Source organism: Pogona vitticeps, chromosome 5 (genome assembly GCF_051106095.1).
Source record: "Pogona vitticeps strain Pit_001003342236 chromosome 5, PviZW2.1, whole genome shotgun sequence".
Taxonomy (NCBI): domain Eukaryota; kingdom Metazoa; phylum Chordata; class Lepidosauria; order Squamata; family Agamidae; genus Pogona; species Pogona vitticeps.
The window spans coordinates 115,532,501-115,546,822 of NC_135787.1; the positions used below are offsets into that span (position 1 = coordinate 115,532,501).

The 14,322-nt window shown below is 39.4% G+C and overlaps 2 protein-coding genes across 7 annotated transcripts in view; one reads left to right on the top strand and one right to left on the bottom strand.

Annotated features, from left to right (window-relative positions):
* FBXL13 (F-box and leucine rich repeat protein 13) overlaps positions 1–14,322 on the bottom strand; it is a 94,017-nt gene that overhangs the window by 47,625 nt on the left and 32,070 nt on the right. For all 5 annotated transcript variants that reach the window (XM_020790023.3, XM_073000700.2, XM_020790025.3 and 2 more), the window contains one exon: positions 3,785–3,837. In XM_020790023.3, coding sequence (XP_020645682.3) covers positions 3,785–3,837 — 53 coding nt within the window. The remainder of the gene's footprint in view (positions 1–3,784; positions 3,838–14,322) is intronic.
* LRRC17 (leucine rich repeat containing 17) overlaps positions 1–14,322 on the top strand; it is a 28,260-nt gene that overhangs the window by 13,254 nt on the left and 684 nt on the right. Inside the window, exons 2-3 of one of the 2 annotated variants that reach the window (XM_020790026.3) lie at positions 6,281–7,185; positions 11,048–11,203. In XM_020790026.3, coding sequence (XP_020645685.3) covers positions 6,420–7,185; positions 11,048–11,203 — 922 coding nt within the window. In that variant the 5' untranslated portion in view covers positions 6,281–6,419. Of the gene's footprint in view, positions 1–5,312; positions 7,186–11,047; positions 11,204–14,322 lie in introns of those variants that run through there. The other variant, XM_073000701.2, reaches the window with a different exon arrangement.

A 14,322-nucleotide genomic window follows, 5' to 3' on the forward strand; every position in this document is an offset into this window, starting at 1 on the left:
GGCTGAGAGATAGTCATTTGAACTTATTATTTGGAACAGAGCCTACAGATAGAAGCAGAATCCTCAGAACATGGCACCTCTGACATGCAACACAGAGTCTGTTCTGGAGTGTACGATAATAAACTATATCAAGAGAAACTGAGTGTAATTAACACAGCTTTATTTGCTTACTGTATCTCTCCTCTTTCTCTCTCAAGTTCATGTATAAGGACAACCAAGGCAAAGTCACCCTTATAATCAACCAGGAAGTTAAAATTAAGAAACTTGAGAGATTTGTGGAAGGGGGGTGAATTCAAAAAGCTGTACTTATCATCTTTTAGGACCAAACAAAACATAGCAGCCATTGTTGTGTTTAATGTAACCACTCTATCACATAAATTGGAGGGGGAACAAGAAAATTATGTCAGTCATTTACTTCTTTACAGTCTATTTTGCCAAGTGTTTTCTCATGAAGCCAAGTTTATGTCAGGTACATATTGGAACTGGATGGGAGACTGACATTCCTGGAGAGAGAAGTAGCAGGGAAGCAAGCCATGGATAGTTCTACAATTCCACAAAGATTTTCTGTCAAAAATATTCTTCTTCTGAGTTGGAGGGGGAAAGCAACTTCCTCACAAGAATGGATAGTTGTTGTTGTTTAGTCATTAGTCTCACTCTTCGTGATCCTATGGACCAGGGCACACCAGGCCCTCCTGTCTTTCACTGCCTCCCAGAGTTTGGTCAAATTCATGTTGGTGGCTTCAATGACCCTGTCCAACCATCTCGTCCTCTGTCGTCCCCTTTTTCTCTTGCCTTCATACTTTCCCGACATCAGGGTCTTTTCCAGGGAGTCTTCTCTTCTCGTGCGATGGCCAAAGTATCTGAGTCTCAGCTTTATGATCTGTCCTTCCAGTGAGCACTCAGGATTGATTTCCTTCAGAATTGATAAGTTTGTTCTCCTTGAAGTCCAGTGGACTCTCAAGAGCCTCCTCCAGAACCAAAATTCAAAAGCATCAATTCTTCGGCGGTCAGCTTTCTTTATGGTTCAGCTCTCACTTCCATACATCGCTACTGGAAAAAACATAGCTTTGAGTATTCGGACTTTTGTTGGTAAGGTGATGTCTCTGCTTTTTAAGAAGCTGTCAAGGTTGGTCATCGCTTTCTTCCCAAGAAGCAGGTGTCTTTTAATTTCGTGGCTGTAGTCACCATCTGCAGTGATCATGGAGCCCAAGAAAGTAAAATCTGTCACTGCCTCCATATCTTCCCCTTCTATTTGCCAGGAGGTGATGGAACCAGTGGCCATGATCTTAGTTTTTTTGTTGTTGTTGTTGAGCTTCAGACCATTTTTGGCACTCTTCTCTTTCACCCTCATTAAGATCTTACATTGCAGGTTCCTATGCAGTATTTTTCTTTGCACCATAGGCCTTTCCTTTCACTTCCAGGCACGTCCACAGCTGAGTGTCCTTTCAGCTTTGGCCCAACCACTTCATTAGCTCTGGAGCTACTTGTCCTCTGCTCTTCCTCAGTAGCATGTTGGACGCCTTCCCACCTGCGGGGTTCATCTTCCAGCATCATATATTTTAGCCTTTTGTTTCTATTCATGGGGTTTTCTTGGCAAAGATACTAGAGTGGCTTGCCAGTTCCTGTTCCAGGTGGATCACGTTTAGTCAGAACTCTTCACTATGACCTGTCCGTCTTGGGTGTCCCTGCATAGCCCATAGCTTCTCTGAATTACTCAAGACCCTTCGCCACGACAAGGCAGGAATCTGTGAAAGGGCTGAGTAGTATAGGAGGAGGGAAATACTGTATATGGAAAGGAGATAGGTGACCCTTACAGTGTAGAATGAAGATGGCATCACTCTCTGCAGGCCAGGAGATACCACACCAGGCTCTCTCAATAATAAAGCTTGTAAACCTATCCATACACCAGCATGCATAATTCACATGCATAATTTCTTAACAGTAATAAGGTATATTGGAAAAACAAACACCTCATTTCAAGGGAAACACATTTTTTCACTTTTCTTCCCACCAGAGGGCATTACATATTGGGATCACTATTAAAAACTGTTCAATGTGCACTTCTAAATATCTTTGTCATACTTTTAACATAAATGCCATGATTTATGTCCTAATCTGTCCAGTAGATGCACATTTTAATTTAAAGTTACATTATGTAATCTGAAGTTTTTTCAAAAATATACAAATGCAAAACTTATTTATTGCTTGTGAACATCCACTTTATCTTGCTTCAACTTGCTTTATACAAAGAAATCTGACTTAAGCAACTTGCCACAGATTTTATGTTTTTTCTGCACCACCTCCAATTCTATAATGCTCAATCTGATGAAGACTTGTGTGACGTCAAGAAGCTAACGTCTGTCTGTGAGATTTACTTTTACATGAGAGATTTGCTTTTGTGAACAAGACTGCAGTAGTCTAATAATGGTATCCTCTACCTTTGTTTTCACATTTTATATTTTTATATTTGTTACCTACTCCAGTTGGGACCTTTCAGATGGGAATATGTTTTCAATTTTTTTTTTACAGGGAAATAATTGCTCATCTGCAGCAACTAAAAAAAATGAAAACTCATCTTTTGAAAACTAGGACTGAATGGTTGGCTGGATCCATAAGCAGAAATCAGGCAAAATAAAACCTTTAACTTTTTTCTCCTCCTGTCTGTATGGGAGAATGAGAAGGAAATGGAGAGTGCACAAGCCTAAGGCTTTGCTTTTCAGTGATTATGTGATTATGTGGATGTAATCTTGGTTCCTGCTTGCCTAACATTAGAGATAAACGAATGCAAGTATCCCCATCCCAGCTGCACTGTCCATGCATGTGTCCCAGCACCATGCATGTGTCCCAGCACCACAAAGGTCCTGTTCTTTCCACCAATCGCAGCAGTATTTCTACCATTTCCCTGCTCGACTGGCCACTCAGCAACTGTGCAGGGAGACTAGTCCTCCCACCCCCTGCCTGGAGTGGCCAGCTGAGCAGGGAGATGGCAGAGCGACTACCACAGTTGGTGTGAAGAGCGGGACCTTCGCAGGATGCGTGAGTGGACGGGCCAGTCTCAGGGGCTGGACCCGCATTAGGTGCAGCTGGGACGGGGATATTCATATTTGTTTACGAATATGAATACCTCCATCTCTACCTAACATCAATGGATTTGTCTTGATTTCTGGCACCTCAGCATGTGCACAGGATTCTTGGAGAGGAGAGAGCCATTATGTGTATTCTGGATCTTTGCTCTTCACAGATTATAGAAGTGGTTAAAGAGGGCTAGTAAGATGAGGGTGAACACCTCTCTGGAGCAGGATAAAATTCTTCCTTGCCTCAAGAAGGCAGCTGTAACAGCTTTACAGTACTTAAAAAAAAAACCTCCCTAGACCCAACACAATTGGACAAGTCTTTAATATTCAGTTCTTGTGTAAGGTTCTGGAGCAGGTGGCGCCTTCTCAGCTCCAGGAGTACCTGAATGAGATGGATTACTTAGATCCATTTCAATCAGGCTTCAGGATTAGCTATAGAACTGATACTACTTTAGTCACCTTGGTGGATGACCTTTGCCAGACCCTTCTTGCTTCTAATTTATGAAGTGAGATGTTTTTTAGATACAAAGTATTATTTCAGATGACTACTGCATTAATTATAAAAACTATAATTACAATTCATTACCTCTAAATTTTACTGAGGGCATCTCAAATTTGTAATAATAATAATAATAATAATAATAATAATAATAATAATAATAATAATAATAATAATAATAATAATAATAATAATAATAATAAATACTTACATTTAACCCTGGACATTCAGAGACATTTAACTCTTGAAGATTTGTACACTGTCCTAAAATAACAACAACAACATGAAGTAGCATCTAACAGTTTTCATTAACATCAGTCCAAAACTGGTAATACAAGGTAAAATGATATAAAGGATAGTTAGTAAAAAGCCTTGATTTTGGATGGAACTCCTAAATATATTTATTAGGAAGTAGGTCCCACTGAAGATACTAGAAGCTACTTCCTCATTCCAGATAAACATATGCTGGGCTTCACCGTGTCAATGTCAATTACAACAACAGAATAATGGAATTGGAACAGACTTATAAGACCATCAAGTCCAACCTCCTGCTCAATGTGAGAATCTAAATCAAAGTACTGTATATCTGACAGATCAGACCTGAGCAAAGTGCGGCCCGCAGGCTACATACAGCCCAAGAGCCGCTCCTGTCCAGCCTGCCGGTCGTTGCTCCAGTCTGGCCTGCCCGGCGCCACTCCTGTCCAGCCCGCCCGTCGCCACGGCTCCAGTCACCCAGCACGGCAGTAAGGAAAACTTGCAAGATCCGACGCTGGGATCTCGCGAGTTTTGACTGTTACTCTTGAGCCACAGGCTGTGGAGCCTGTGGCTCAAGAGGCCGGAAGCAATCCTTGCGCAGGCAACGTGATGACGCATCATGTCACCTGCGTGGGATAGAAGACAGTCGGAGAGGAAGACCGTGGGGGAACAGAGGACAGGTGAGTTAGCTCAGTGTCAGTTTTTTTCTCCCCCCCCCCCTTACGGTGAACGAATTACAATGCTCACATAGTTAACTCCCTAAAAAGTTTAGGGAGTTAACTATGTCAGCCTTGTAGTTCGTTCACCACAGGGCCTCACCCAATGGGGGCCTATTACTACCCACAAATAGGGATCCTATTACTACCCACCCCTGAACACAGTTCAGATTTTTCATGTGGCCCCCTATAGAAATTAATTGCCCACCCCTGTGATAGATGGTTGGCTGTTGTTATTTTTAATGCCTCCAGCACCGGAGGCACTCATTTACCTCCCAAGGTAATTAGCTCCATTGTGACAGCTTTTCAAATAACCCTCAGAAAAACATTCATCAAGGATCAGGGTGGCTATATCTAATTAAGTCTTTCTTCAATAATCCTATACTCAGGAATATATTTGGTTAAATAAGGATTACTCCTAGGAAAAAAATTTGATTCTGGTGTCCAATCATAGGGCTAAATCCTAACCAGAGTAGAATGACTGAAATCAATTAGACTTGTCCTGGTGTTCATTAACAACTCCCACTAATTTAAATGGGCCCAAGAGGGTTTACAACAAGCAAAAGACAGTATTTAAGTTAGTAACAGAAATAAATTGAGTTTCCCAGGAACAATATATTGTTAAAAGTTAGATACTTTCCAATGCAAAGTATCTGAGGTCTCGAATTGGCAGTTAAGAGCCATTTATTTTAATACAAGTCTTGATCCTCATTTGTTGATATTGACTGCCTGTATTTTGAACTCTCTTCATGGTGTGGGGAGGCAGACTATGGGAATTCTCAAGGTGGGCAGCTGCAGTTCTAAATTAACACTATATAATTCTTCAGCACCTTCTTTCTTAATTTTGTATTAGGGCAGAATCCTGTGATTATAAGTGTATAGTACAGGATGAATACGTTTTTGTTACATAGTACTGTCAACAGAACCTATTTTGGAAATACAGGGCACTAGACTCTTTGCATTGCCATTTTAAAGAAGCTCTTCCAGTAAAGGTTCTGTGACAGTTTAAGAAGGCTTAAATTGCTAAATTTAGTTATGTGCTATCAAGTCAGAACTGACTTACAACAGCTCAAAGGGGGCTTTTAAGGTCAGTGAGATATTTGAGTGGTTTTACTGTTCCACATCCCCAGTGAGCTTCCATGGGTGAGTGGGGATTCGAACCCAGGCCTCCTGAATCCTAGTCCATCATTTTGTCCACTACACCACACAATTTTGGGGTGCCCAGTGTGGTGTAGTGAACAGATTAATGGATTAGGAGACCTTGGTTTGATTCTCTGGCTCTGCCATGGAAACTCACTGTGTGGGGCGGTGTAACTTGTAAAGCCACTCCTTAAATACTTCACATCTTGAAAACCCTATTAGGGTCACTATAAGTAAGTTCTGACTTCAGAGTACATAACAACACCAACAAAAATATAAGTTAATAAAATTATATAGTTTAAGGAGGTTCTACAACTCATGTTATGTTTTGTTAATAGATGCTGAGCAAATACAACCAGAGAGATACAGTACTTGGTTTGGGTTATTGTAGGGTATTTACATAACACCACAAATATGTGCTTTACATCTTTCATTAATAGGCAAGCACGCCATTAGCATCTCTCCCAAATTTATTTGCAACACATAATGTGCTGAATATATTTTAATAAGGGTGATTTTAATGTACCATTATGTTCAGTTTATTAGGCAATCTTCCATAGAAATATCTTTCTAATATTCTGCTTTTCTCCCAACAGAGAGAGATTTCATATACCCCAGCTGTGCCTCCTTGATTCTGAATCACACTAGTTGAAGACTTCCAAATTCAGATTTCAAAGAAATACTCTGACTGTTCCAGCTGTCTTACAAAGTAATTGGGGCCAGCTGGATGTCAGGATGCAAGTGGTTACGATTATAATACTACTCTTTTTTTGTAAGGCATCTGACTTCAGGAAGACAAGAAATGGAAGTTCAAGACACAAAGCAAGTAATGGAAGGGCCAATGGCTTAAGAAAAGTATCCAGCCCTGTTAAGCGGAATACTCCAGTCCTTCCATGTGACATATACACCTATCTTCATGACAAATACTTAGACTGCCAAGAAAGAAAACTGACATTTATATTGCCTGATTGGCCTGAAGATTTAAAACACATGCTTCTAGCAAGAAACAGGATTCGTAAACTGAAGAACAGTATGTTTTCCAAGTACAAAAAATTAAAAAGTCTAGATTTACAACAAAATGAGATATCAAAAATTGAAGACCAAGCTTTTTTTGGTTTAAACAAACTAACTACACTTTTACTTCAGCACAATCAGCTTAAAATCTTGTCTGAGGAGGTGTTTATTTACATGCCTCTTTTAAATTACTTACGCCTATATGATAATCCTTGGCACTGCAAATGTGAAACAGAAACTCTCATAGCAATGCTGCAGCTTCCAAGGAACAGGAATTTGGGGAATTATGCTAAATGTGTATATCCAACAGAATTAACAGGTCAAAAACTTAAGCTGATAAAAGTTGAACAGTTGTGCAGCAAAGAGGAAAGACGGGATCCTACTGGTCTAGTTGTACCAAAACCTGAAATCCCTAGACCTGAATTTGATTCTTCTCTCTGCCACATTTATGTGTTTCCTGTGCAAACTCTGGACTGCAGAAGGAAAGGTTTGTATACATCAGTTGTGCATTTTTAAGTTTCTGCTATGCAAAACAACATAATTTTGCAATAATCACAAAATTGTAATTAACTGTAGACTTTCTTCTAAGTTTGGGAAGATTAGGGTGTGCATTTCTGAACTTAAAAAATATAACCCAGTTCAGCTACTGAAACATTTTGTTACTTAGTCATTAACAATAATGATAAATATGTTGTATTTATGTAATCTTGCTGACAGAATTTGGCACATTTATCAGATAGCTGGAAAGCCCAGTGAACTAGAACACCTTATCAGAGATCCAGCTGTCAAGAGTTCAATTTCCCACTTTGCCTTCTGGAAGAAGAGCCAGCCCGTATGACCTTAGGCAAATACATGGCCCTAGGACAGCTGCCCTAAAATGCACTGGTAAACCATTTTTGTGTATTTTATACACAGAAAACCCTGAGAGGGGTTTTCATAAGTCAGTATTGACTTGATGACAAGCTATTACTATTATCGCTATGAATTTGCCATCTTGGTGGAAGATGAGCTTGCAGGCAAAACAATATGCTTAGCATAAGATACATTAATCGTAATAAAACCAACAGTGCAAATTTATAAAGTTCCCAGCTACAAACTACCAAAGGCAATTTAAAAAAACTTTCAATTTCAAAATAGGTGATATGTTAAACCTATATACATTTCCTCACAAAAACGTCTTTGTGTATGCTACCCCTAATATGTTAACCAGAGGAATTCAAAGGGCTCCAGAGCTCTCTGTAGTGGGTTGCGCTAGCATCTCTCTCAACAGATGTACCTGATAAATTATCCCCAAATACCTGATGCCTCAGGATAAAAAAATCCTTCTCAAAATCTATACCCCAGGAATAATGCCACATACCTAACACTTCGTAATTAAAAATTATGTCTTTAGCTTCTTTTTAATTACTCCAACGGCTTCTTTTGATATAGCTGGGTAATACTATTATTGTACCACTAAAATAATAAAAACTGGCAAGCAGTTGAGTCAAATTGAACCTTTCTTTGGGCTGCACATTGCAAAGCTTGAGTGAGTAGAGGAGAAGCAGAACAGTTCAAAAATCATCCTGACCTGATATTGCAAGTGTCAGGATCTTAGTTAAACTACCAAGATACAGCCGTCATGCTTGTTTCATCAACCTGAAGTATGTCGTTTCACCTCAGACAATGTACAATGACTAGTCTTTCCCTTCTCTGTAAACAGAGGGTTGCCAGACACTTGGTACATTCTTCCACATCTCTTATCATAAATCTTTTAATTTGATTCTGTGTCTTGACAATTATGTCTACTACAAACTTTTTTTTTCAAAAAGCAATCTAAGAATACTTTGCTTTAGATTAAGACTTGAAGACCAAAATGAAAGCTGGAGTACATTTATTTATTTATTTATTTATTTATTTATTTATTTATTTATTTATTTATTTATTTATTTATTTATTTATTTATTTATTTATTTATTTATTTATTTATTTATTTGATTTTATTTGATTTGATTTGATTTGATTTGATTTGATTTGATTTGATTTATACCCCGCCTATCTGGCCCACTGGACCACTCTAGGCGGCTTCCAATATAAAATCAGATAATAAAAACATAGACAAATACATAATAATCAACCAGCAACAGCAGTAAAATAAAGAAGGAAAAGTAAGAGAGAAAAGAATTGGCTGGAGGGAAGGCCTGGATAAATAACCATGTTTTTAGTTGGGTTTTAAAGGTGCCCAGCGCGGGGGCTGCGTGAATCTCTGGAGGGAGATTGTTCCAGAGGCAAAGAGCCACCGCCGAGAAGGCCCGGGTTCGTGTTTTCTCCTTCCAGGCCTCTCTCGGCGTCAGGCTCCTCAGCCTCACCTCCTGACTCGTGCGGGTGATCCGGGTAGACCTTGATGGGAGGAGGCGTTCCGCCAAATATCGAGGTCCTAAACCGTTTAGGGCCTTATAAGTAAGCATTAAAACTTTGAAATTGACACGGAAACAGATGGGCAGCCAATGCAATGCGGCCAGCATTGGAGAGATGTGTTGGTATTTCCTCACTCCTGTAAGGAGCCTGGCTGCCGCATTCTGCACCACCTGAAGTTTCTGTGTCAGCCTCAAAGGCAGCCCCACGTAGAGCGCGTTACAGTGATCTAATCTTGAGATTATGAGTGCATGCACCAAGTACATTTCCTTTTCAGTACTCAAATGCATCTTAATTTTATTGCTTTATATTTATATGTTATACTGATTCTTTTATCTAAATGTCCTCATAATTCTACCCTGGTCAATAGCAGAGAAAATGAGGTTGCAGCAACAATAAGAAACCATAAAACTCAGGGAAGCTCATACAGAGAGATGTGGTCCATAACTTAGATCCAAACTATGTAGGGCTTTATAGGTATGAATATCGGAGAGATTTGGAATTTGATTATTTCCTTTTTGCTGCAGAGAAAAGTGTGGAGACAACTGCCCAGTTTTATCCCCTCCCTTGGAGAAGGAAAAATGATCAGTCTGAATGCTTCTTGGTTAAAGGAAACTAAAACTTACCTACAGCATATGCTTCTGTTGTTTCTTTTTACATACTGTGAACTCACATACCCAGACATATATCTTCAGAGTGCAAAAAAAAAAAAAAGGAAAAGGAAAGGCAGCTAGTAGTGGAACAACAGGAAAGAAAGGGGAGGTCTTTGATGGGCCCTTAGCTGGTAGTGTGTTCTGGACATACGGTGGTGTCATGGCTACATCACCCTATAGTTTGTTGGGCAACTTTTCATCTGCAAGAGTGCAGTATCCATTTTGCATTTTGATAGTCTTTTACATAGATTAGTTGGTCACCAGTCAGAATCTCAAATATAGTTGATTTGGCTAAACAAAAATTGGGGTGGGATTTTCGTTATCACAGTCCCAGAAGCTGCCTAGAATTCTCCAGACAGACTTCTAGAATGTGTATTGATACGGAAGCAGAAGGGAACACCACCTAAGTCATACTGTTTCATGGAAATTGCTTCAGTGGTCTCTGGGTAGGGCAGTCTCACTACCCATTAGACTCTATAGGGAAAGCCCCTCACTGAGCTATCCTGCCATGGAGCAATGAGGTGACTCCCAAGATGCAGTGTTATTGAGGGGACCTTTGTTACACCCACTAGTGCAGATGGATTATACCATGATACACAAACACTGATATCCACACAAAATATAGAAAAAACAATTGCACTTCCATATGAAGTTTGGAGTACAACAATGATTGGATAGCACTGAGAGCTACCAATCTGAAAGTATCCTTAAATGTGTAACAGCAAGAAATGCCAGAATCACATATCTGGAAGGCATCAAAAGATACAGTATCTTGTCCAAACCTCAATCCCTACTACAAAAAGACCCACCATCCTGTCACATGGCACTTCAATATTCACCATGCCATACCCTGAGGGCAAGTTCAGTATACAAATTACCTGCGGACAGAGTAACATGAAAGGAGCTAAAAAAGAAAGAGCCAATCAATAAAGTGTTGAGATCTGCTCCATCGCCTTAAAAGAAAGAAGTATCAATATGCAGATGGGATTTAATAATATAATTACAAAAATGTATAAAGCATAAATGATGCAGTTCTGGATAAAAATCTGTGTTTTCATATTTCTAAGATGTTTATTAGGAACTCAGTTTGCTTTGTCTCTATCCTTCTGTGGTGAAATGGGTCATCCACTAACTGGTGGTATGTCCTGGAGTATTCCTAATTTTGACTGTGTATGTCTTAAAAATATTATCCATTTGCATAATCTTTTTGGCTACATGTACTGATGGGAAAATAATCCTGTGAGGACTGGAGCAGAAGTCTGTTATATCTATACTTTTCTTTTCTTTTTTCCTTTCCTCAAGAGTTAAAGAAAGTTCCTGGCAACATACCTTCAGATATTGTTAAACTTGATCTTTCTAACAATAAAATCAAGCAGCTTCGACCAAAGGAGTTTGAAGACATTAATGACCTAAAAGTATTAAACCTGAGTAGTAATGGAATAGTTCACATAGATCCAGGTGAGCAGACATTATAAAGATAAAGGTCTTGCTGTTTAAGGTTGTAACAATTTTTCACTCGTAGCTTTCATTATAAAAAATTGGGTCATATTCTCAAAATGCAACTTTTTGGTGGGTGTGGGGAGGAGAATTAGCCACAAATATATTCTGTACCTGTCAATTTTAATTCCTATAGGACATAGTTCTGACCTATTAGAAGCAGAAAGTCCCCATTTAATCACATTGTGTTGTTCTGATACATAGCATTCAGTACCAGCAAACTGAACAATTGTTTGTTTGTTTGTTTGTTTACTTATTTATTTATTCGAGTTCTACCCCACCCCCCCAGACAGCGTCTACTCAGGGCGGCTTACAAATATCATAAAATATCATAAAAACATCATGAACATTAAACAATTGAATCAATAATATAGTGTATAGAATGATAGAAAACAAGAAGATAGAATTCAAGAATTGACAAAAGGCAAGGCCTGCCAAGTCTTTAAATGGCTCTTAAAAATGCCCAGCGAGGGTGCCAGGCGGATCTCTGTTGGAAGGTTGTTCCATAGCCGAGGGGCAACTGCCGAGAAGGCCCGGTTTCTTGTTCTTTCCGGACCTCTCTCGGCATTAGGCCCATCAACTGTCCCTCCTGGCTGTGCTGAGTAATTTGGGTAGATCTAGGTGGGAGAAGGCGATCTGCCAAATATCGAGGTTACTATTGTAGGTCACCACTCTTGCCAGATATGCTAAAACAGACATAGGCAAGGATTCCAAGAGTCACATTTAAAATCCTATTTGTTATGAACAATCTCCTTGAGCTGGTAGTCCAAAACCAGGTCTTTTGAATCCATTATTATTATATTTAGAATTGGTTTAGCAATATATTTTCTCTCTGATGTAAATATTACTCTAAAGAAACAATTTCAAAATGTATTAAATCATGACTATTCTATAAAAGCCGAAAATGACTTTTGAATTCCTTTTTAAAATCACTCTCACATTTCCTATAGTAAATATTTAGGTTAAATATAGGAAATGGTTGACAGATTTATATGCAATTGGAATGTTTAATTATTAAGTTTGGTTTTGCATTCTTGCCATAATATACAGGTTAAATACATTTGGATTTGCTATACAGATGGAAAAAAAATTGTCCTTCTTTTAAAATATAATCCCTTATTTTAGAGTTAAGATGTAAAGAAATGCTAACAATTCAATTTTAAACAATATTTTGTCATCTACATACAAGGCACCTTCAGCTAATGGACAAAATCTTGTTGCTTAGTGTAGTAAATCACACTAGTGTAGTCCCCCTGTAATTCCATTGATTCAAATGGGCCTACTCTGTTTACTCTAGCACATTGCAGTTTGAGCAGGCCTATTTGAATCAGTGGAACCTAGGGAGTTGACTCACCAAATCCCCATTGACTCAATGGGCCTACTCTGGAGTGATTTATTACACTAAGTAGGGCATGTACTAATGGGCCGTTTTGGTGTGGGCTGGTGCAGTCTAAATAGGGTTGGTTAAGGTTACGAGGGAGGAGCAACCTTAACCAACCCAATTCGGGTTGCCTTTTGGTGCGATCCTCCTGTCCAAATGGCATATCAGCCTCAAGTGACCCTATTTCCAGTATCCTGAAGTGGCAATTTTGTGCAAACCTAGTGTTTGGAGATATGAAAGAGTTCAAGTATCGCTGGAAAAGTCAAGCAGCAGAAGCAGAGAAAGAGGCAAGCTATGTATGGTAGTGCAAGAGGAGAAAAAGCAGATGATCACTGGCCCAAAGCAGACAAATACCTGTCTGCCCTTTGCCCTCCCCTTTGGCTACACTGAGTTTGAGGAGTGGGAGGGAGGGAAGCGGGCACAGAGAAAAGTAGCTGGATATGCTGAGAAGGAGGCATAGTCTTCTACTGCCCCCGTGATCTCCCCAGTGGAGACCAAAAGTAAGAGATCCCCCATTCTGCACCTTATACTGTACACACAGTGAGAGAAGAGACAGGGAATGCTTGGAGAGTGGAAAGCAGATTAAAAAGGAAAGGGAATGTGTGCATCTGACTAAGAGGCCTCTTCAACAGGATCTTTGTGTTCATGTCAAAATAAGAGAGATTCTTAACACCCTGCTGTTGATCCTCACGCAACTCTCCATTTGCACTTTGCCTTCTGGTCACACTCACCTTTTCTGCCTCTCTTTTGCATACAACAGATGAGCTCCCCATGAAAAAAAGGGAGGAAAAACAGATTTAAAAACCCAACATGTCTTTCTTAAGTGTTCAGTTTGTCGATATCCTGAAGCAGCTCATTTATTAAGCCACTTTACAATAGCAGAAATTCAAACCAGAAGGAGCCAAAGCAACTTTGATAGCTACAGTACAAGGCAAAATTTTAGTCAGAGAGCATACCAATCCACACCAAAAAGAGTATAAGCCCCGACAGGGGCTGAAAAAGGAATGGGGTGGATTGCTCTGGCAGCAAATTGGCCTGCTCATTGAATGGACACTGGAAAAAAGAGTAGACCAATCCACTCCACCAATGCACTAAACAAGGGGACAAATGCCTATCCAGACATGCCCTAACAGGATTTTGGCTATAATCTCAGATTTGTAAACAGAGATATGGACTAACTTTTGAATGTGAGTGCCCTTCTTTCACAGAACAGGAAGAATTTAATTAACCACAGCTTCCTATTTTCTCCAAAATGCAAAATTACAGCACTGTTAGGCACGGGCTTTTCAGAATTTGAGGACTATAGCTCCCAAAAGTCTATAGAAAATTTCTTACCCAGATGTTTGGGGGCTGTAATCAAGAAATAAAACTCCTGACAGTTCTTTTCCAAGTTATTGAAATGAATGTATTAAGACTAGACATGGGCTATTCATATTCATATCCCTGGATTCATTCCCTCCCCCCAGAACCATCCGGTCCACTCACTGATTGCTGTACAGCACTAGGATTCTTCGTTTTCATTGTTGCACCAATCCATGAAGGAGCCCGGTCTATATCTCAGGACTTTCATTTCTTGAGTTAAACTACCTTCAAATTATGGTTTAAGATCCTGGTTTATTCTGAACCATATTTCTCCAGATAAGCATAGTTTCAAATAACTGGAATTATTTTAACATCTTAAATTATTAAGCCAATATAC